The sequence below is a fragment of the Platalea leucorodia genome (genome assembly GCF_965183815.1).
Source record: "Platalea leucorodia genome assembly, chromosome: 9".
NCBI lineage: Eukaryota > Metazoa > Chordata > Aves > Pelecaniformes > Threskiornithidae > Platalea > Platalea leucorodia.
In genome coordinates, this window is record NC_138831.1 from 31,329,158 (window position 1) to 31,353,572 (window position 24,415).

Below are 24,415 nucleotides of genomic sequence, written 5' to 3' on the forward strand. Positions count from 1 at the left end.
GTGAGCGGGGCCCCGGTGTGAGGGGCCGCTTCAGCCCGGGGGCGGCGGGGGCTGGTTTCTGGTCGGGGCGGCCGCCCTGTGAGGCGCACCGGGGCTTTGACAACGTTATTCTTAAAGTTCTGCCTGTTCTTTTTGTGTTTTGTTTTGCTTTTATAGACGCCAGGATTACATAACTGCATACGGAGAGAGCAGCTGCAAGATTACACGATGCAGATTAGAGATTACATTGATTCAGCAGATTGTCCTGTGCATGTCTGAGAAAGATTACACCAGCAGAGTTAAGAATACCCGTTTGCTGTGGTAAGCTGTGGTTTAAGTAGAACAAATTAACTCAATACAAAATTAAATGCAAAAAAAGGAAGTTAAAAAGAAAACCAAGGTTAAGAATGTGCTTTAAATGGACAAAATAAAAAAAAAAAAAATTCAAGTTTTAACAGTTCTCTCCCATATCCCTGCTGTGGAATAGCTGGCATTGGCAGCAGTTATTACTGTCTGGATGGTGTTTACCTTAAAAAATCAAAATCAGTATTATGAAGACTAGTTACATGAGCTTCCTGATGGCTACCATGTAAAAGTAAATATCTAAACTCTTATGATATATATTTTTTAGTATCTCAAACCTATTTAAGTGATATTGGTCTATTTTATTAAATGTCTATGTACTAAATTGTCTCCCTGTATGCCAGTTTGTAATATGAATTTTTTGAGTTCTGATTTTTGGATCTGAGATTACTGACATTGGAGAGCTGACATTCTGACAGACAACTATATCTACCACTGAGATATGAATAAAAACTAATCATGCAGTGAGAAGCTTTAAGTTGTGTTACATTTCAGTTGATTTCCTAGACAGTTTAGGGATGAAACTTGGGAGCGAAAGTGCCATAGAAGAAATCAGTAAACACAGAATGAAAGAATAGTGTTGTGTTTTGTTTTTTTTTCCCAAGCTTAATAGTGGGGGTTTTTTAATGCAGGTGTCTTCTAAAATTTATTAATCCCCCCCACATAAGCACACAGAAGCTCAAGACTGGAATCTCTATCTCAAAATTACAAATATGTAGTATGACTACAAGTAGATACATTTGCCAGAAGCCTCAACTGAAATGTAGCTTTGCCAGCTTCTGTATGAATATTTCATACAGTAGAACTGGGGTTTCAGATGGGAATTTGCAGTTGGTTGCAAACTACTTATGAAATTTTAGGAATGGAAAGTTTTCCCTTAAATTTACTGTAATGTCTCAAATTGTGATTTCAACATCATGATAACAGTTTTACTAGCTGTTTTAGCATATAATTAATTCTAGACGTACTTCCGTGGATAAAATAAAAATGTAAACCTAAAGTTTTTCTGCAGGCATTCCTAAGACAAGAGGACTCAGTCGTGTGTTGTCATTTCAGAAAACTGTAATGGAAAGAATTTTGAACAACTGCATTCAAAAAATTCACCTGTCAATCACAAGCATGTTGAGACTTGTGAGCTATTTGGCATCTGCCTTCACTTCTGTCTTTTGTTAGAGTTCCTTCACATTGTGGCTATCCCATCTTAAAAGAAACTTTCAGTGTGTAAATTTGACTAACACATCATCCTCATACAAATCTGTTGTAATATCTCATCTTTAATTCTTCCTTATTGAGATCTCCATTTGTTCCAGGCAGTTTGATGGATTTTTTTCTGACACCTGATGATTTTCTGTGCTAAAATCAGTTCTGAGCTTCATATGGTAAGGGTATTAGAAATTATCACCTAGATAAGAAAATAAACAGACTCCTTTTAACAAGACTTCAGGACAGTTCCCGGCTCTTGGAGAAAATAAGAGGTGTAGACTACTAAGTGCTTGATAGATATCAAGGACACATCTCACAAGGAAATATATGTTTAATTAGCCTACTAAGCAGATAGTGCAATTCTTTAAATTTTTCCCCTTCATTGTTTTCACAACACAAATATTTGAGCTCAGTATTGGGGCAGAATGAGATTTTACCTCTTTTGGATTTTAAAAAAAGAATACATAATGCAGTAAAATCCCATTCTTGAAGATAGCTGTAAGGTGCAACTTAATCTAAATGAACAAACAATGTATATTTGAAATAGCCGTGTGACTGAAATGATCTTCCTTAATTTGGGGGAGAGTTTATATAGAGATTAATTTTAAGAATGTTTGCATAGCAAAGAACCATAAAACAAAACCCAAATCATTTTTCAGTGCTTTCTTTTCATCTGGCTGTGCTCATTAAGACTTCCAGTTACCATCTTTTGGGGATACTGCATCTCATGGATGTTTAGAATAGTTAACGATTAAAAGTACACAAAAATAAGTGGCAATAAGGATTCTGTTTTAAGTATATGGGGAGTAAAGCACACGGGTTCATTTAAAGACAGATCTAATGAGTTCAAAAGACTTGTTCCAGCCAGCCTCCAGTATGGCCAGATATTAGCATATATTTTTGCTAAAGAGCTGAACCCATTGCAGTTTTGTGTCCGAGTGCTCAATTTGCCCAGAAATCCAATAGCCATTCCCAAAAAAGGAAGAAACTGTATTCTTTCCCCTAGTGTTTTAGTGCCCAAGAAGCACGAGAGTGTATGAATTTTCTTGTGTGGCTCACTTTAATCTGTGGTTTCTCTGCTGCAGAATAGTAACCCAGTATTTCCATCACATTTGCAGCATTCAGTGTGATACACACATACACGGAGTTCATGCTTCATTCAGCAAAGTACTTGAACATGCTTTAACTTAGTGATTTAGGATATCGTTAACTCTAAACATGTGATTTAAATCCTTTCCTAAACTGAAGCCCTTGTTAATGGATTCAGACTATGAAAATTAAGATGCCCAGGACTTTGAAGTAATTGAAGAGGCTGAAGTAGTATCAGTATATATCAGTATACACAGGTGACCGAACCTTAATGTATAAACTGTAATCTTTCAAACAATGTATTGTTATTATTAATATCAGTTTAGATCACAAAGATGTGGGAAAAAGGGTAGATTTGATCCGAAGTTTTTTCAGCAAGCTGGCAGAGAGCAAAATAGGCTATATTTTAAATTTCACATTACTCTAACTTGGTACACAAAGTAATCTTTCATGAACTCCCAAGATGCACGCAAGATAAACATTTGAGCACTCGTAGAATTGGATTCTTAGTTTCTGTGAGCATAGACTACAGCTGTGTCTTTAAAGAAGACATCAAGTTTGGAAAGCGTTGGGTAGACGCACTAATGAACTCTTGTGATTCTAGTACTGGTTCAGCGCACAGATAGATGTAAGCAAGTTTGAATCAAGTTAGAATCAAGTTAGAATCAAGTTTAGCAACAATTTCTGCTATAGAGTTTCATTTTCTTTACAATATATGAGCTTACTTTTCTAATGAGATAGAGAGTCCAACTTATTCTTTTTAGGACACTGATACATACTTCAACATCTCTTCAGAGCGCAACAAACACCCAAGAGAAAAACATTTACATATAAATACACAACTACCTAATGGTTTACTTTTCAGTCTTTAGAAAAAAAAAAGCCACAACTGTGAATGCTGTCAGCAACATCTCTTTTGAAAGTGATCTTTAGACCCAAATTGTTATCAGAACTTAAAGAATAGATTATGCATACACACATACATCCTCTTGGATTGTTTAGGAAGTATTTTCACCCCCTTCCTTCGCCACCCACTGTTTCCTTGAATATGTGGCAACAGAGTTTGAAAGTAAACAGTCAGTAGTCCCATAGCCTTCTTCAAACTGTCTTGTTCTCTGCAGCCAGCTTATAAACAGTTTGTAGTACATGTAATAATTAGTCCTAGTCCAAACAGCTGATAAGGTACATAGCACATCCATTTAACACACTGATGCGGTAGAAAACTGTCAGCTTCCTCTAAGGAATTTTCTGCTGGGTCATTGGATTTAAACATCTCCTGAAAAGGTTCAACTTATACCAGCAGCAGCACCAGAGAGATGGTGAGATGTATACTGACAATAAGATGAAGGAAAGGAGATGCGAGATCTCCTTTTTGCAGTAGCAAAATCAAGTTATTTTGTCTGTTCAAGGACCCATATCCTAATTAAATCTGGAAAAGGAGCTAGTCTGAAATTTAGGTTATATATCCTATTTATATTTTCTGTTATGAAAGCTATTGGATATTACACAATTTTGTGGCACATTCTGAGAAAAGGGAAAATAAATTAAAAAGGACTGCTTGCTCCAATAACATACAAATTTAAATCAGATTTTTGACTGCTGCATATTATATTTTCATGATGCAATTTATATATACTACATTATGTGAATGTTTTTAATTCAGCAATGAATTGTAGTACTGGTAACCCTAGAAAAATATGCAAGTGATTCTGAGAGCATAACGGGGTGTTACCCTATTCTGTATTTGGCCTCTGTATGCATGTTTGTCTTTGTCGTAACCTCACCCACATTGCACTATGTGTAAATTTGAAGCCTTTTTAACAGCACATATAGAATCCAGATCTTGACTGCTAAAAATAACTATCTCCAGGATGATTTATTTCTTTTAAAAACAGGATTTTAGTTCTGAAGTGAATCACGTTGGTTTGTTTCTTTGTGCCACATGCTATGTTAATTGTACTTGGTTGTGCACACAAAGTAAGCAAAGTTGCATATCTGTGAGACAGTGCAAGGGGACAGCCTTTGGGTGGGGACCTTGCTGTTACAGCCCAGTGTCACAGGGAACTGCCATTTCAGATTTTCTTGTATGGACAGGACACTTAAAGAGCTAGAGAAGGTCCCATGAAGGTCCCATGAAAAACAGAACTGTCTGCTTATACAGTAAGTGCAAATGCATTATACCTTTTGAAATGAGCCTCTACAGAAAGTTGCCTAAAAGCTGAAGTACAGGCAGTTATTTCTGGTAAAGTTGAGAATTTATTTAATTTGATCATTTAATGGGGAAAAAATATTTCTTCCAATATAGGACAGTTTGCTTAAATATTTACTTTATGTATACTATGAAGTATAATTAAGAAAAAAAGAGCAAGCATTAAAAAATAAGATCTATCATGTTGAGCTGGTTCAGTAACCTATTTAGTACAGTAAACCTCGACAATACCTTACAAGAAAATAGAATATAGCAACATTAGATGTTTATATAGTTGGCATGTCTACAGAATAAGTTTCTTTTTAGCAATGTCAAGTGAAGATTGGTTTCTGTCCAGGCAGAGAGTTTCTATTCCATATTTTAAAAATAATTGTACAAGTCTTGACCTTGCTGAATTCTGCTAAATTCATGGCCTATATTAGTAATGTCACCTGATATCCAGACATGAGAAACACTCAAGTGAAACATACACATTCTCTCTGAGAAATTACAAATTGCAAAGTTCTTGTTTGTGGAATGCAAGATTTCCACCACCAAGATCTTACCTGTCTGAATAATTATCAGTCAGAGGACTGGTTCAGTTTTATGCACTGACTTTCAAGGTACAAATGTCAATTTAATTTGCTAGCCAGAAACAATAATTTAGATTGCCTAAAAGCATCAGGTCTGAATTCTGAATACAATTCAGAATAAGTATGGCAGTTTGAAAAAAGTATTAATTGTTTAAACGTGCTTTAGTGTGAATTTGGTTTTACTCTGTAGTACTGCCTTAGGAGTTCACTGAACTTGACAGTAGACTTGAATGTTTGCCATTAACTGTCAATTAATGGAAATTTTGTATAATATAACAGTATATTACTGTCAAAGTACAACAAATGTCTTAGCAGCAACACTGAAAGATGCATTCCAATAGCTATTTCTTCAGGGAAAAAAGTCACTGGATTAAAAATGATGAATTTAAATTTATATATTTGTCTTTAGGTGCCGCTTTAGAAGAATAGCCTCTGACCAAGAATAAAAATTTTTGGAATAATATGCGAACAGGTAATTTCTTCCAAGTCTTTACTTGGATGTGTATCCAGATATAATTAGAATTCATTAAAATTGCATTGATTTTGACAGCTGCCATTGGGATTGTCACAACTGCTCCATAGGGCTTACTAGTCAGCAAACTAGAGTTCACCAGTCAGTGGTACAAATTCTCTGGAGATTTTTGCTTTGATCCATCCCAATATTTCATAGTTCGTGATTGATCAGCATACAGCCCAAACTTGCTTATAAGTGAGGAAGCCCCTTTATCTTCTGTCAACACTTCCCACTCCTCCCCCTTCCCTTTTTCCTTTTAGCAGACTTCAGGATTAGACAGTCTGTAGTATTTTAGCCTCTGGATTAAGCAAGACAGCTAAATCAACATGTGGATTATCAAGGCTGGCTTGGTTCTTTGGGGGTTAAGGTGGTGTTGAGCTTGTATTTGTTTTTCTTTTTAATAGATGGGACAGTCAGGTTACAAAAGTTTAAATGCAAACAGACAGGATAGTTTAGGGACAGGTTTTCATGCATGTCCTCAAAAAGAATAATTGAGAATCAGTGTGTTTAGAGGCTGCTATTACCTCTGCCAGTTTTAAGTATTCACAGTCTAACATTAGAAAGAACAATCTTGTTTCATTCCTCTTCACTTCTCCTCCCACCAAAACCCAACTTTTTTTTTTTTAAGTAACTTTTGTGTCCTCTTTATTTAATCTCTCACATAGCAGAATATATCAAAATACACACACATATATATACTATGTAGAACATATGTAGATAGAGTTTCTACAGTTGTATTAATTGAAAAGCTAAATCTTTTGTATTTTTTTTAATTGCCCATTGTCACTTGACTTGTTAAACTTTTCTATCTTGATTATAGTAGTCTGAATGTAGTATACATTTGACTTTCAAAGTATACAATTTGCATTTTTAGATTAATATAATGTATTGACTTACCTCATGAAAAATCATGACACATTCACCGATGCTAATGTAATTGGGTTTTGGCTTGTATTGAACCCCTTCTGATTCTCCAGTATAGTCTTTTGCATCATTGACTATAAATTTAAAGGGATAAACTGTTGCTTTCGTATTTTCCTGTCTATAAATAGAGAGCTGTAGCTTTCAAATTTGATCCAAACTACTGCATTTCAGTAAAGCGGGTATGGAATACAATAATATATATTTTTGTATTGTAGCAAAACCCACTACTACTAGTAATTAATAATTTTTTAAAGTGTTAGAGCATCCTGAATTTTCTTTTATTCTGTTTTATAATTCTTTTATCTAATTTATACTGTATTACTCTGGTACTCTCAATAAATAGTAGCAAAGTATTAATACACAAAATAGAATTAATGAAAAGCACAATTGGATGGAAAATGGAGCACCTGATCTACATGGACGTAGAGGTTTCTTCAGATATCTCACTACTGGTAAAATTAAGGTTACCATTTTTCCCTTAGCACTGGAAAGAAGTCTAGCTCTAGAAAGAAATAGCCTATAGAGAAATTGTCTGTAATTACAATCAAAAAGTTTTCAAGGGCTTCCTAGGCATTTTTTGTTCTCTCTCTTCACCTCTCTCACTTTTCTCTAATAGGCCTAAGACAGAGTGCCTGAGGTATTTTGCCAGAACAGAAGTGTCTCGTTGGACTGCAGAGCTGGTCCTTAATACACAGATCACACTATAACAGTGAGAGAATCATTCTCCCAAATGTTCTGAGACCTGAATGACTTGAGGAATTTAGTTTTCTTCAGTGCTCTACCACTATGCCAGTGTAAGACAGGCCTATTTCTGCCTAAAGATGAAGAAAAGAAATAGAATCATAAGGCAAGATTTTAAGGAGGCTCACAAGTTCTCATTAATTCTCATGAGAATTTATTTGAAGGCTTTCCACGAGCTGTCTAAAGGGATTTTTCTGTGGGGCCTACCTTCTATCATCTCGCTTTTTTATCTAGTAGAATTTCAACAACACTTAACTCCTTCAGATGATTAATAGAGTTGAGAGAAGGTCAAAGTTGAGAGTTTTGCTTTTTCTCTCTTGATTTTTACAATTGTATAGATATCCTGATACACTCTTCAAGTATTCAATATCCTCTCTTCATTTAAGGAAGGATGTAACCTTCAATTTAATTACACTGTCACAGAAGTTCCACTGTTATGTTTGAATAGACTGAAATCAAATAATTTATAGTTCTTGTTTAAAAATCTGCTTGTTTTTTTCTGTTGCCATTTTATTGCTATTGCAATTATTCTGTTACCCATACAAAATAATTTAAAAAGTCTTAATAGTGAACTTGCAGTAAGTGAATTGCCCGTAGACAAGCATGGAAAGCTTCAGAGTTAAAATAAATTTCCATTTAACTTCTAACAAGGTAGGGCAGAACACACATTTCCATTACACCGCATCCTGAGCCAGTGCAACAAGATCAAACATGAGCAATCTTTGCAGCCTTACCTCCTCCCTCCTCCAGCTCCCTAATTTGTTTGCACACATGCAAAAAGGTCCAGTTACTATTTGGATGCTAGCGCTTTGATAACGTGAACATGAAACTGAATTCCTGTTGAGCTCTGTGGTATAACTGCCTTTGTCTTAAAATAATACAAGGACTTTACTCACACTCCTATGTCAATATGCCATCACAGAAAAAGAAGAATGTATGAAAAGATGGGAGAGTGGAATTAGCAAAGATGGTCTAGAGGACAGCAGGATGCATGATGTTTTTGTTGCACAGGGTTAGAAGTGGCTAACCTTTTCTGCTACTCTTTAAAAAGTCAGGTTTATTTTATACACAAAGCTGTAGAAGCTCCCTCTAGGGTAGAATGTCTTATGGTCACACTTCCTCGCTTTTTTCTGCGGGAATAAATGGGAACCCTAACTCTTTTTCCTGAAGGACAAAGAAGAAAGTTAAAATCTTGGTTCCTCTTAAACAACACTATATTTTGTATAGAACATATCTTCTGTACATAAATAGTGAGACAGCAGAATTCTTATTTTCAGAACTTCTGGGAGAAATAACAGCAAAAACAACACCTAAAGTGTGAGGTAACACATGATTCTCACGCTTGTGATAGCAGAAGACTGCTCTATTTTCCTTTTAATTGAGATATTATGGTTTCATAAGATTGAAGAAATACATAAAAATATATATGCATATATATAAAATGAGTTACTGATGCATTAAATCTATCAAATATATGCAGTCCAAATTTAGACTGCTTTCAAAAAGAGGGAAATGGTACAGTTAGATATTCTATTTAAGCATAAAATGGACAACCTGCTGCTACAAGTGCCAACAGTAGTCTCCTGTATTTGGGGTTTTATTAGAATGCCTAATTGTGTTTAAAACACTAACGATTCATATAAGAAGCCTATTGAGTTCGAAAAAAGCCTTTTTGAGATCTGTGGAAATTACATTGTAACAGGCAGTCTTCTACATAAGCGACAGTTCATAGGCTAGCTCCTCCACTGGTTGTTAAAAATTGGGGTGGGAAAACCTGGTGGTGTCCAACTGCACTGTGATTCAGCTCTTAATACAGCTTGAAGCAGTCTCAGAATGTCCTGGTCTGCACCTGAGACTATTCTCAGTTTATCTGTACTGACTCCAATGCTCTCAGTGAAGCTAGTTAAGCTAGTTTGTGCCACTGGAACAGGACAAACCAGGCTTCATATAGGTCATTATGTGAATCACTGTACTCAATACGGTTTGTGGTCATGAAAGGCAAATGAAGTAACGGAGAATTCAAAAGTTCCTCTCACTGCAAGAGAAATTTTGCATTTATTCATATAATTTAGGTGCTTTACATCTGATATAGTGATAAATTTGTGATCTTTTTACATATTGTTACATGAAACAATTCTGCAAGATAGATAGTGCTATATGTTGCTGGCCTGGAAGGCAAGACTGATACCTTATTCATTCATAAGCTGGTTTTGTTTGTGTGTGGTGGTTTGTTTTGGTGGGGGTTTTTTGTTTGTTTGTTTTGTTTTGTTTTTAAGGAAGCCACCCCCATTCCCCAAAAATATAATTAAGATCTGCTTTTATTGATAAAAATACAGAAGTATCTACTTTTCTCTGTGTTTGTTTTGGTCTTGTTTTTAAGATCATGAAGAACTCTGTGGCACCAGTTACGGATCTTTTTGTCTAAATGGAGGGATTTGTTATATGATTCCTACTGTATCCAGTCCTTTCTGCAGGTCAGTGAAACTAAAGTTTGTGTGTTTAAGTATTGGACAGTAGCTGTCTAAAGACTATTGCTCCATTTTGCTTCTTTAAGAAATTACTGTTAAAACATTGTATAAAAGAAAATACCTATTTCCTATGGCTGTTCCAAATTCAGTAATTCATGCTTAGATTACTTATCTAGCTTGCATAGACACGACAATATGAGAAAAATAAACGTGTATACTTGGTGTATACTTGTTTGACAGGTGCAACAGTACTCAGTTACGTATGCATTCAGGATGATATCTATATTTAGAGCCATATTTCCTCCCCTCATTACAATACAGAAAGGAACAAAATACCCTTTGCCTTATGGAGGAAAACTCCATAGAAACTGTAGGAAAGGCATTCCGAAAAGCAAAGAACATTCCCAGTTCTCCTTCCAGATGAATCATATTGCAAAAATTCTTATAAAATGGCCTGACCTGAACAAAACGAGGAGGCACAAAAAGGAATATAATCTTTTAAGTGGGAAAAAAGAACACAATTCAAGACTTACTATGTTCTCTGAATCTCACTAAAATACTCGAAGGGCAGCTTTACAGTGACAGCCAAAAACCACTTGATAAAGAAACATCAAGGCAGCAAATACAGATACTTCTGTCAGCATTCGTTTATGGGACCATTCTTCTTTTTGAAGCCCATGTAGCACACTGGAAAAGAAGCAATTCCTATTTTTGCACGTGGATACGTTTCCTGCATAAATACAGCCCTATCCTTTTATTTTGTCATTTACCAAGACATAAGAAAATGACAAATTAAATTCTAATTTTTCATGGTTCTGCATTTACTAATTCTGAGTTATTGTTCAACAAAATAAATTTCAGTTAATTTAATGGGTTTACTTAAAATAATAACAGGCATTCAGACACCAATTACATACACTTAAGGATATTACCTTTTTGTCTTCGGTGGCAACTTCTGCTCCCTCTTCAATCTTGAGCTATAACTAATGATAACTCGATGAAATAGTTGAAGAAGGAAACAAAATCTGTTCTAAGATGCCCAATTAAAGTATTTATTTCTTTTGTTTGGGACAGTTCAATTTAAACATTTAAACTCAAGCATGTAAACTCATCTAGTAGATGAGGAGAGAGGAGGAAATTTTGTGGTAAATGCTCATTGGAAAATATACACAGCATATCACTGTCATTAAGCATATTGCCCAATGTCATACAATGAATCAGATCCAGAAGCGAGGATAAAGCTCGGAAGTGCTGTATGATGATGATTTATTCTAACAGCTAAACCTTGCAAGCTTATGCGATGTAAAATGAATACTACACACACAAAAAGTAAAACATGTTGAAATATGCATGTGTTTTTTCTAGAAGAAATCCCATATTATTGATATTAAAATACTTAAATAAAAAAAAGAATGGTTAGACTAAACAGCATCAGTTACGCAATTTCAAAGCACTCTCTCAACTACTGCTAGACTGTGTAATGAGAAAGGTGTATTTGATGCAATAACTGTAAATATGAAGTAAAAATACTCGGAACAATTCATTCTTCAGGAGCACAAGCTAGTCAGCGTAGATAATTTCCACTTTTAAAAGGGCTTCAAATGAAGTCATTTGTAATTCAGGTACTAGAGGAGTTTATAATCTGCTGAAGCAGAAAAGTAATGTCTTAAGAGCATTTCTGTTATACTCAGGCAATCTTATTGCATTTAAATTATCAAGTATTTTTCTTCTGTATCTAGTGGTTGATGATGAAGTTATATGGGTTTAAATAGAAGCATTCTATTTAAGCGTGTCCTCATTCTAAGCATGTTCCTTAATCAGTCAGAGGAGGCTAATTATAGATGAGAAAGGTTTTGTTTACACACAGATATCTTAGTAATCAGCAGTGATGTGAATAGAAACAACAGAAAAAATGCATCACTATTCAGCAGAATTCAGAAAAATATTTGGTGCTTTGGAACTTCAAGACTGGCATCATCACAGAGTTGCGCAAAGTTTCGTTGATGCAGGTTTCTGCCAAGTCCCACCTAAAGCTTCCAGGTGTTCTCAAATGATCATCTCCCACCAACAGAAAAATTGAATCCGTTTTAGAATCAAAGGCTGAATGATTGTTAGTACAGGATTGATTAAAAGGGGGAAATGGAGCAAGAACAGACTAACAAATTGTAAGAATACCTTAAAACACATTTGCCTTGACATGCCACTTATTTACACAAATGTGTTGTGCTAAACATAGTTAGTCCAGCTTATCTGATGCAACATCATTGGAAGTAATTGCACAACGTAACCAGGAAAGTTGCATCATTCTTTAGAAATACGTATTTTGTAGCGTGATAACAAATTAAGAGCCACTGTTTACTTTCAGAATGTCACTTACCATTCAGAAATGGATATATATACAAGGTAGAGATGTAATAGAAACAAAACATTACTTGACCCCTCTCCCCTGTGCAACATTAGCAGATTTTAAGTACAGCTGATGTGTGTTAAAACATAAAGTTGCTCAGCTGGCATCTTCCCTCATTCCTTTCCTAACAATGAGTTAATGTTCTCAGCAGCAAAAGGCACACCTGTCACCATAAACAAGATGAGCTTCAAACCCAGGAACACTCAAATGTACTAAATAAACATGCAGTAGAATGGAGAAGGATGGAAAAGCGGCTGCCTCAGGTGTATCATAAAACATGAAGCTGAAAGCTGTTTGCCTCAGCACCTGATGTGCAGCTGTCCCATAATCATTAATTAATGCAGTGCAGAATTAAGTTAAGATTTTGTTGTCTGAGGGGAAGCTCTGGTATTTCCATTTTGTCTTACACATGGCAGATTTCCGAGAGCCTTCTTTCTGTATTTCAGGCAAAATACAGATGGTATAAGACCACACAAACACAGCTCCTCTGCTGCTGAGGAGAGTACACACAGAAATTAATAGTGAATGCTCTCCTTTTGAGGAAGGGATCATATTTTGCAGAGGGCAGTGCATCCAGGCTAAGTACTGCAAGGGACAGAGGTAGACCTTAGAAATCTCCTCCCTGAAATTCTTGTGTATGGTTAAAGGATATCTCTACTTTCCCCTTCCTTTACTTCTACCCTAATCCAATCTCTCCTCCACCTTTCCTATACTAATCTAATAAATCCTGTGCAAATTCCTTCTGTTACTTTCTATATACCCCATCCTTGTCTGGCTCTTTCTCTGAGATGGGTCTGTCATTCCCTTTTTCAAGTGTCTCCACAAGCGATATACTTGCTGTGCCGTAAGCCTTCAGAATATACACACTGCAAGTTGCCAGTGAAGGGCTTCCCACTCATCTAGGCTTTTCTTCTTTCTCTGCCTCCAAAACTATACTTTCACATACCCCAGGCTCTTCTGAAAACACAGTGTCCAATTAGTATTTTTCCAATTCTGCTTTTAACTTGAAAAGTAGGAATAAAAGTTAGAATACACACCAAAAGTATAGCAAAAAAAAGTCAATAATTAAGATTTATTTTTAATCAGACTTAAAATATAAAATGCAACATTATCTTATGTGTTTGAAAAGTATTAGTGATCAGAATTCGTATCATTGCCAGATACGGTAAAGCTTGCCATATGAACACATAGATAAGGGACTTCTAGGGGAAAATAACCCATTCTTTCAACCTCTCTTCAGCAAGAGTTTTATTTTACTCTCTATGTATATGAATACAGCTTCAGAGTAAGTTTTGAAACTCCTCTGAATGCAAAACTTTTTAAAAAGCCACTTTGGGCTTCTAATTAACTTTGCCTTGTTTATTCACTTTGGCTTTAAATTCTTTTTCATGCTTACTAGATGCCCTTATAGGGTATGGATTAGGACAACTTTTAGGAGCCTGCTACAGACTAAATATTATGGTGATTTTGAAGCTATCACCCATGTAATCTGAATTGCATTGACAAGCAGATAATTTTTCAGCTGTCTTTTTCTGCTTAGAGCTTTGTATTTAACACGCAAATAATTTTTATACCAAGAAGCATCCAGGTTTTTCCTGACTAAAGGAAAACTAAAGTCAAGACTCTTATAGTATAATACTAAGCAATGGGAGTCTGTGTGCATATTTGACTCAAATCCTACTTCCATTTTTAAAGTCTGTCAGATACTTGCTTATGACGCCCACCTTAGAGTCTGGAAGAAAAAGAAACCTTACCTTCTTCCCTAAATCAGACAGGCAGTAGATCACTTGCACTGTCTCATGAACTGCACCTGCAAACGAGACAGCAGTAATGCTTTGTGTGATTGGAGGGCTGTTATGCTTATATTTTAGTTACTGATCAGATTGTAAAGGATCAATATAATTGCAGACCCACTGGTCATCTCCTGACATCTTATCCAATGCAGTCTATTTCCTTGTATTGATGCTGATATGGGTAGTTTTGATTACTATCCTAGGTTGAAAGATTCTGTGTGTTTCTTTATTATGTTAGTGTTTTGTCTCCAGTACAGCTCCTATAGTAAGTTTGTATACAACAGTTAAGGCTGGCTCATCTCATCTGACAAGAGGTGTGGGTGAGTGTGCATGCGTGTGCAGGCATCTAGGAAAGCAGAAATCTGGATGCTCCCTGAAAATGGGAGTTTCTAGTCTCACGGCTTTTTCTCAAACATTTGAAGGCTGTTGTCTTTCAACTCTGATTGAATTGGAAATTCTAATTTCTTAGAGGAGGAAAGATCTTTTTTCCATTTTAAAAATCAACTTTGGAATGCTACATAGTAGGAGCATTTAAAGCCAACAGACGGCATGTGCTGAAACAGCAGGCTAACAGCATGCAGATGATGTTGTGCAACAGCAACACCTGGCCTAGTGACCACAAGACTTAATTAGTGTAACTCCCTCTTACTATAGCCTAGAAGCAGGCTGCTCTGTCTTTTGCACTCATTCATTCAAGTGCAGAAGCACAGGTGCCTGCCATATTAATAATTGCAAGTGTGTCATGTTTACCTTGTGCTCTACTTTTAGGCATCCATTACAAGCAAGATACACTATGAGTTGCTACTGACTTTTAAGGCCACGTATAGTAAGACTGACTACCTCTAGGAGACGCTATATAGATACCATCAGTCTGGATTACGTTCATAGCCCACGTGCCTGTTAGAGACTTTTCTGTCTTGCTTGCAGTCACTGTGTATGTAAGTCCACTGAAATTATTAGAGCTCTGCTACTTACAGTAGAAACCTTTCCCTCTCTTGGTTGTCTTAAAGCATCAGTTGCTTCCATATTTAACATAGTCCTTCACCTGTTTGGACATCAGCACTGATGACTTCATAAAAGCTTGTGCAAGCCAATATTTGAACATTTGGATATTCAGAAATGCCCTAACTGAAGCAGAGCCTGTTGGTAGGGTCACGTTAGCTATAATTTTGATTATTTAAAGGTAACCAAAAGATACTTGATCTCAGTTTTCCTGTTTCTATGAAAACCTCCATCATTTTTAGGTTATATGACAGTATTTTCTACATCACAACAGTTCTCTAACCCTAGCCTTTTACCTAATCCTATATGCAACTCTCTTCAGCTAGAAGGACTGTCTTTTCTTCCTCCTGCTTCATTTTTCTGTTTAGGCTACTGACTTACTCCCTTTACGCTCATTCTCTAGAACTTTTCCATGAGCCTTAGTTTGATGCCAAAACCTATTTATTTTTTCTTCCTGTATCATTTTAGCCTTGCATTATTCTCCAGTTTTCATTGGTATTCAAGAATACTTCTATGAATTTTATATTCCATTTTCTATCCCTGTTATTCTATTCAGCTCTCCAAAGCATTTCTCTCTCACTTGCTAGAGAACAATGCCCCACTCAAGCTACACTTCTATTCTTAAAGTATTCTACAGTATTTCAGAAATAGGCCCCTGAAATCCCACGATACTTACAGTAAATATCTGGAACATTATCTCAAGCAATCAGAGCAGTCTGCCTACCCTTCCTTCTCCCAGCAGTCAAACATAGTAACTTTGAGAAGTCTCACATTGTCCTTGGAAAGTGGTGGCTGTTTGATCAGTTGCACAGCTTTAATATATGATGATAATTGAATCTTTTTTCTAGTGTCTAAATCTTCATTTTATTTCCAAAGGCAAGGAATTGAAAGAAACAGTAGTAATTCTTTGAGCAATAGTTTAGACCAGTAGTACTGAAATAGCGGTCCATAATCTACAGCAAGCAGTGCTGGGAGTCACATCAAGCATGCGTGGTGGTACACTCACAGTGATCTATTTGTCTTATTTAGATATGCTACACATCTTTCTTTTTTGGCAGTTCCTCCCCACTCCGCCTTCTTATCCCTCATCTGAAATTATACCTTGCAGCTGCCAATGGCAGTTGAGAACTTCAAGTATGTTATCAAGTTCAGCCCATTTTTCTCAGCTGGAGCCTGAAATTGCTTATGTCACAGATTATTATGACTTCAGTGCCAGAAATAGCAAGAAGGCGCAAGATCTTTAGTAATACAAATAGAGAGAAGCAAATTTACATACATAAAAGATACATGCAAAATGTAGTTACTGAATGAAGTGCTTTCCATTTTCTGTAATGCAATAAATTCCTTAAGAAAATTTAGCAGAATAAGTGCAAAATATAAGACAAATGAAGATTAGTTTATCTTCAACCTATCCACTTTTGACTCAATATGAATTACTACGCCATTCATTTTATTTATTTTTAAGAAAATATTATAACATTTTACCATGGCAAAATACCATATTCATTTTAATCCTTTCTTCAGAAGAAATTTTCAGAAGCTCAATACGTAAAATAAGCATAGTAGAGAAGATGACTTTTAGCTAGGTCTCTCCAAGAGAGGGTCATTCACCAAGCATGTAACGTGTTCTGGCGTGAATTATTACACTGCATAAACTACTTTTGCAATTTAAGGTGTACTGGGTCTCAATGAATTCCCATTTCCTTGATTTATTTAGCTGACAGTACTAGCTCTTCAACAAAGAAAGCTAGAAAATTACATGAAAGGGGGAAAAGAAAGCATGACCACTGTGTGAGAACCAGTGGGATGACACAGTTAATGCTTTAATTAAATCTGCCAGTGGAGGAGGCAGATTCAACTGTGAAGTACACCATTGTGAAGTATATTGCTCATCCAATGAATGTATTAAGAAAGATATGGTTTAATATATAAAAGCAGTATGGATCAGAATATAAATTTGATGCCTAACATGCCCAATTCCCTTTGGTCCGGAAATATGAGGTGAGTGGAAATTCCATAAGAAAACTTGCAAATAGAAACCTTGAATTATGCCGTAACAAGTTCTCTCCCCACTTAAGACCAAAAGAAGCCTTTGTGCTTTTCATATTAGATGACAAGTTACCATCTAATCTGAATAAAACTTGGTTTCCCAGGTGTATTGAGAATTACACAGGAGCCCGTTGTGAGGAGGTTTTGCTGCCTAGCATCAAGTCCCAAACAAAAGGTGACCTGTTTGCAGCTTTCTTGGCTTCACTTCTTCTTCTAGGAGTTCTTGTAATTGGAGCATTCTACTTCCTTTGCAGGTAAAAGTGCTTCAGAGTGCTGAAGCTATTTAATCAAGTAGAAATTTCTTCTGGTAATCATGTACTAATTATTTGAATGTAAAAGTATGTAATGAATTATCCATAAGGTTTGTATGGTTATTCAGCATAATTAATGTGAATGTCTCAACTTGTTGCTTGTAATATTTTACTTCCTGGCATGTAGTTTTCTCAGTCTCTTTTCTAAGCTACTACTTATAGTTGCTTTGTAAAAAATACATGTAGTACACCCATTTCTGAAAGATTTTACAGTCTGCCTCGAGTTAGTGCTAACATTAGTCAACGCTTATGTTGTCCAAAGATTGAGAAGTAGAAGCAAAAGTGCTTAGAGATCAGAAACTGTTCCACTGCATTGAACTGGCAGCCGAACCAGCTGGTGCCATTAGCTCCCAATTCCTTTACAGCTCCTGGTTTAAAAAGGAAAACTAAGGAAAGACTCAAATTCAAGAATAATCTCAGGTAGGTGTTTATTAACTAACATCTAGAACAAATCAGAGGGCTACCTCATTTAACCAGGATGATCCATGTTTGAGCAGCATGAAAATGTCAGTGCTAGACAGCAGGTGCTGCAGGTTCGGTTTTAGTAGCATTTTAGGCATGTTAGGACTTCGAATGAAAACACGTAAGCAGTTCCTGGGATTAAGTCAACTATTTGATGCTGTACATCTATCAGTACAGTATGTCAGTACACTTATACCAAACCCAAACAAACTTACTGTCTTCACTTACTCTCTGCATTTATGTACACAAGTCAACCTCCTATGTCCCCTCTTGCTTTTAGAGTACAGCACTTTTTGTGAGAGCTCATTCTGTCATGTACTGTTAATATGTATTTATGCCTTCATGAGGCAACTTACTAGCCCCTCCAATTCTTAGCCATCACAGACTTGCAGCCTCTTCCTGTTGCTCCTATGCTGCATTTCTCCTTGGTTATGATAACCTAAGGTTCTTGCAATTCTGTTCTTTGCTCTCCCATAATCACCTTGCCAAATCAACCTCTCTGATCAGTGCCTTTCAGCGAGCGACCTTTGGAACAGCTGGTCTAGTTTTACCTCAGCTGCTGTCATGGAAACCCATTGAATGCCAGTTTTTCCCATAGCTGAATATATTTAGAAGAGATAGAGAGCATTTGATAAAACAGAGTTTGTATCACAAAAAACTTGTTGTAGACGGTATCCCCTACCTTAGTCATTTTAGTGAAATTAATCGTGTCTTAGCAGTGGGACACCACAGCAGTTGTTTGCTAAAGAACATTTGCAGATTACTATAAAATTATTAGAATACAATACAGCTTTAAGTAACTAAAGAAAAATTCATTCAAGTCTCACAGAGGTACAGAGAGTATTTCTTTAGAAGTAAAGCTTGTCTCTGAGAAGAGAAAAAAAGTCTTCAGAGAGCAGAGAATTCAGAGTAATTTGTTAAAAGATCCCTTTCCTCTTGTATACAGTAAAATTAGGGGAAGGCTGGAGACACACTCTACTGAGTTTAATGGTCAAAGAGCCTTGCATGGCAAAGTACAGATGCTTAGAATAACAGCAATGACAGGTCTGTGCCAGTCTTTTATTAGACAGTTGGAAGATGAACCTCAGCTACTCCATTTCTTTATAGGAAACCAAATTACTCAAGCTTTACCTAACTGGCAGAACAAGTAGTAGGGCCTCTTTATTAGAAAAATAACAAGGGCAGCAACTCAGTCTTAACATAGTTGCCCTTGAACCTATCTTACATACCAGACTAGCTTGGGAAATCTCATAAAACCATGATTAACTTCTTCGGTATAAAGAACATAACTGGCTAGAAATTGTCTTGTCTTACCTTTACACTTCAGGGGCTGATGTAGCACAATCTTCTGCTAGAGAACTCATCTATCAAAGAAACACTTTACATGTAAAAATCCTTACCTCTGACTGAAGTGACCAACATATAATGGGAGTCTCAAGTGGCTACTTTAATCTACTCCCCTCTTCTCAGCTGTATAAACAAGGAATATTGCTAACAGCTGTCAGTAATTTTTTTCCCCCCAAATTTGATCTACAACCTGTATCATAACATTCTGGAAGAGGGTGGAACTGGGGCTTGTGAGGGTTAGCTGAGAGTTTGCATCATCCTTGACTTGTCCTCTTGACAGTATATATTAGATTTAAAATGTTAAGAGGAATATTGTGCTATCAAGTTTCCACTATTATTAACAAATATGTTTGATCCAGAATCAGCAAGCAGAGTTTTTTCCCCCTAATACTGTGTGTTAGTAAGCATTTCTGTGGCTCCTTCAGCAGAGGATTCTAGTGCGGTTTTAGCATAAACAGCAATGCAATCTGGAGGGATGCAGAAGAGGAGATATTGATTGCAATTTAGGATACAGAAACCGAATCCCTAAAAATTATACATCGAATCTTTTAGAATTTAGGAAACCAGTGCTCTATTTTATTGTCCCTGTCATCACTTGTACCCGCTTCCTTTCCAAGTTTTCTTCCTGTCAGGCTGCGTGGGGCATATTTCAGGACCAGGCATGTGCGAATGCATTTAATGCTCCCTACAAACATATCCGTTCAGCATACAAGGGCAGAGAGAAAGGATTTCATTGCTCTGCTTATAAAGCCAAAACATAAGTAACGGGGAAAGTAACCCATAAAAGAAAAGGGCTACATAGGAAAAGCTCTGGGTGAACAGTGGGAAATAATTCTCCTTTTATATTTAGCTGAGTCATCACATTTTTATCAACCGAGGATTTATTTTTTCCAATCTGCCAACAATCTGCTGTTAAGCTGATTTCATGCTGTATTTGATTATGTACAATTCATCAAGATGGTATGGTTTGGGAAAGCAAACCTACAAGGAGAAGGAGGAGAGAGAATCAAAGATAATGAAGAAACAGACAGTATTGGAAATGGCTAGAGGGCAAGAATGATGGGAAGCAGAACAGAATAAAGACAGAGGAAAGGAACTGAAGGTCTGAGTGAAAAGAAGAGCAGAGAATGGAGGGAGGGAAGAGGGAGAAGTGGTCAAGGACTGCTGATGAAAAAAAGCAGCTTAGAACTGGAAAAGATGAACAGTAGTCTGGGGTTACACCTCCCATTGTTGCTGGAACCTGCTGAAGGAAAGGCTACGGTAGAGCTATCTTAGTGAGTCTCAGGTTAATAGAATTATTTAGGTAGTAAAGTGAGTAGTTTTAACTTACTTTCTGAAAAAACTATGAGTAATGTTGTTGCAAAGAGAAGACTATGCTTTTCTGTCTCCTCAAAGATGAGTCTTGTAAAACAATTTTATATCATGGTATAGGAATTCATAAAAACAGTACTGTCCACACCCAAAATTAATGTGAAAACCAGTTCAGTACATTAGCTTCCCATGCTATTTTATCAAGTTTTCTCTGGGAATGTGTTGTTTTATAGGCAATAAACGTCACTTCTCTGTCAAAGGGGGAATCCCAATCTTTAAAGAACACGCTCAGTTCTGTTTGCCGCATTCCTGTAGAAGCTCAGCACATAAAACTATTGCTATTTCTAACTATTGGGATTCACTAGAAGATATGGCATCATGCCAACAATTGTATTTTAGCAAAGATAGTAAAATATTTACATTGTGGATGTAAAACTTATCCATATATATATTAACTCAGAACTGGTTTTATGAGAGTGATTTGCTATTTAACAATGAAAAAATGTCTTGCATTGGAGTAGGCTTCTCTGCGGTTTTAGGCCCAGGAGCTGTATAACCTGTTAGCAGAGCAGAGTGCATGGAGGTAGAGCAAATCCAGATCTAGCCGCTCTCCATCTTGAGACAAACACACACACCCTGCCAACAAATGGTATTGATAAAACCCATTGTTTTGACCTGGGGAAAACAGGAAAGTATGCAAAAATCCTTGCTGTTACATTGTTACTGAGGTAACAAATGGCACATTTTGCTCCAAGCAATTCACCTGTCAGTACAGGTCCATCTGGCCTTCTTTCTGCAGAAACATATTGTACAAGGGTTACTGGAAGAAGAGTAAGAAAGGTAGCTGATTAGTATAGATTCCACATAAGCCAGCTTTTATTTAAAAACAACATAGAGGCTTGAATGCCACACACACAGCTTAGATGAATAGAGAAAACCCTAGGGAAAACTAAAATAAATCTGCGATTCATTTCTACACTTTATTATAAGTCCATGTTGAAATGCCAGATTACCTGTAAGATAAGTGTATATTGATAAACAGGGACTCAGCCAGCCGGAACAACAGGGTCTAGGAATAAAGCCATTTAAGCTGTCCAAGACAACAGACTTTGTGGAGGAGTTACATCACCACAGGACACAAACTGGACAGAAAGGAGAATAGCTCATGACTCTTCTCAAGAGAGCAGATGTCTAATTACTATTAAAGGAAAGGGAAAGAGACAGCAAGAGATCAGCTCTATTTACAAAAATCTGTTTCTCCTCAAGAAAGTGTGGAAAATATCACATTATTGATATTTCACTTCCAAATGCTAAGAGAGTTAATGATAAATTAAATAATTTTGTGGTATCTAGTAATTGCTTAAAGAAAGACCTGAGAAATCAGATGAACAGGAACATTAACTTCAGGAGAGAAGCCCTGTAGTTTTGAGTGCTGTTTCTGCCTCTGATCTCTGTTCTTCTCCCTCAAATACATGCTTCTCAAAAATGTTGAGAATTAATTAGAAAGTAATTGCAGAAGATCCATGTAACTTTTTTCAGTGGAAGCGTCATTCAATTGATGTGTCTCTTCTCTGATAAGTTTTTTCATTCTGTGTGTTTTTTTTTTTTTTCTCCCTGTTGTGTCTTTTTTGTTCCTTCGGGTCAGGAAAGCTTCCATTCCAAGGACGAGTACTTCAGAGTGTGGTGCCAACCTTGTTGAGACTACAAGCAGCAATGGCTGCAACAGTGAGTACATTTAAAGTGAAATGATTTGATTCCATAAGGAAGGCAGGGGAGGAAGTTTTCTTTAATTAAAAACATGTGTTTTGTTTATTTTTCAGAAATAATAACAGAGTAAAGCCTTAGAGTGGAAGAATGGTGGGAACACAACATGCAGAGCAACCCTAAGAATGCAGAGTTGTAGAGGATGATGCGGTAAGCAAGATGAGAGAAGAAAGTAGACTGAAATAGGAGGCTTACTTATGTGTTGGAGAAGACTGCAACTAAGACATAAAGAGAAACAGTTGCACTTATTAGAGTTTCTATGTATTTTTAAAGGTGTATCAAATTATACTGAAATCACTATAATCACTATAATTTATCTTTGAATTTTGTGAGATTTTTCATGACAAGTTACTGTTTTCAATAATGCACAGGTAGAAGCATGAGATAATTTTGGTTTTTACTGCATGGGAAATATGAAATAATCTTTTTTTCACCGCACAGAGAATATGAGATAATCATAGGGGTTTTAGCATGAGGTAATACTATGAATTTTTGATAGGATTGTCCTTTTTCACAGGATTGTCCCAGAGGAGTTGAGGACTGTCTTGATTCAATAGTTTCAAAATTTATACCTGTGATAGATGTCCAGAATTTGGCTTGTTTCAGACACACCAGATGTAGGGAAAAAAAAGTACCTTTCTCCAGCTAATACCGATTTTTTTGGTTTAATAGTAAGACAACATGAGGATGAGGTACCACTGCTAGTGTATTGGCCAGCTTCCTGGCACAAGATTTTAATTCAAATTAAAAGAAAATATTAAGAAAAGAGATTGGTAATGGTTAAAAGAAGTTTGCTAGGCAGAGTATTTACCCTTTGTTTGGTATACGTCCCTAATATTAAGCAAGACACCTTCCTTGATGGTTTTATTTTTGTCTTGCCGCCTTCTGAAAATCTCACTACTGAGGGCGATTTAAATCTTACCTTAAATTTTCCAGTTGATATTTCAGATACTAGAAGTCAGGAATTTTATTCATCAGGTCCATTCGTGACACAAGACATTATCCAGCCAGGTGTCTTGGCTGAACAAGTTCTGCCCTCCCTAAAGATTTATTTGTTTTATTCACATAACCATTTGTTGATCACACCAACAGTATATTATATATCACTACCTGGTTCCTCACAGGATTCTCTTACTCAGACAAAGGCAGGCCAAATGATATGGTCCGTCTCTCTTTCTGCCTTGACAACACAAAGAGACTGTCTAGTTAGTCAGAGAGATAGAAAATGTGAACTGAACAATTTTCTTTTCAGCTCATTTCTAACATTGGAGGTTGAAACCAGCAAAAATCAGATATGTTTCCATAATGGCACATTACATAGCAGCTCATGGTATGGGATTTATAAGGTTGTATCGAAGAGAAAGTTAATTGAGAAAACTTCAGGAACTGAAAGGGAAGAAAATGCAGAATGCAGATTTCTTATCTCTGAAATAAAAAAACTCGAGGTATATAAAAATATAAGTGCAAAGAAAATGTTGAATAAGCTTCTGTTCCTAGGATGTCTACTACATGCTTTAGTGTCAGAAAAAATAGTGTGTATTTTGTATCAATGTAGACAAAAGTACAGCAAGACAGAGAAGAAAAGACATGCTGTTACAGTGTATAAGGTAAGAAGTCAAAGAGAAAACCATATTTTAATAGCTACTAGAAAACAAAACAGAAAAATACATTACCTTCTGAGGACTCATGTCAGAAGAGTCCAAGTTAAAGCTCAGTGTCTGAAGGGAGAATCTGAGGGCACCAAATCAAGTAGAGGAGAAGTCCAGAGAAGTCCAGAGAAGCTCCTGATCAAGTTATATAAAGCACTAAAAGATCACTTTCTCCCCAAATTAACTGATCTTATATGTTATTTTCTGGACTTCAGACCTCTAGCAGATACTCTGAAGGAAGCTGCTAATATTGTTTTA

The 24,415-nt window shown here is 36.3% G+C and overlaps 1 protein-coding gene across 1 annotated transcript; it reads left to right on the forward strand.

Annotated features, from left to right (window-relative positions):
- The first annotated feature begins 226 nt into the window (after nt 1–226).
- NRG4 (neuregulin 4) lies at nt 227–22,638 on the forward strand. The gene is made up of 6 exons (XM_082322592.1): nt 227–300; nt 5,825–5,887; nt 9,975–10,068; nt 17,418–17,567; nt 22,390–22,469; nt 22,565–22,638. The coding sequence occupies exons 2-6, from the start codon at nt 5,878–5,880 to the stop codon at nt 22,579–22,581; spliced, it is 351 nt and encodes a 116-aa protein (XP_082178718.1). The 5' UTR covers nt 227–300; nt 5,825–5,877; the 3' UTR covers nt 22,582–22,638.
- The last annotated feature ends 1,777 nt before the right edge of the window (nt 22,639–24,415 follow it).

What these genes read in the sequence shown, in the direction of transcription:
- NRG4 (XM_082322592.1), top strand. An exon ending in GTATCCAGTCCTTTCTGCAG is followed by an intron (nt 10,069 to 17,417) that starts GTCAGTGAAACT and finishes TTGGTTTCCCAG; the next exon opens with GTGTATTGAGAATTACACAG. An exon ending in GCATTCTACTTCCTTTGCAG is followed by an intron (nt 17,568 to 22,389) that starts GTAAAAGTGCTT and finishes CCTTCGGGTCAG; the next exon opens with GAAAGCTTCCATTCCAAGGA.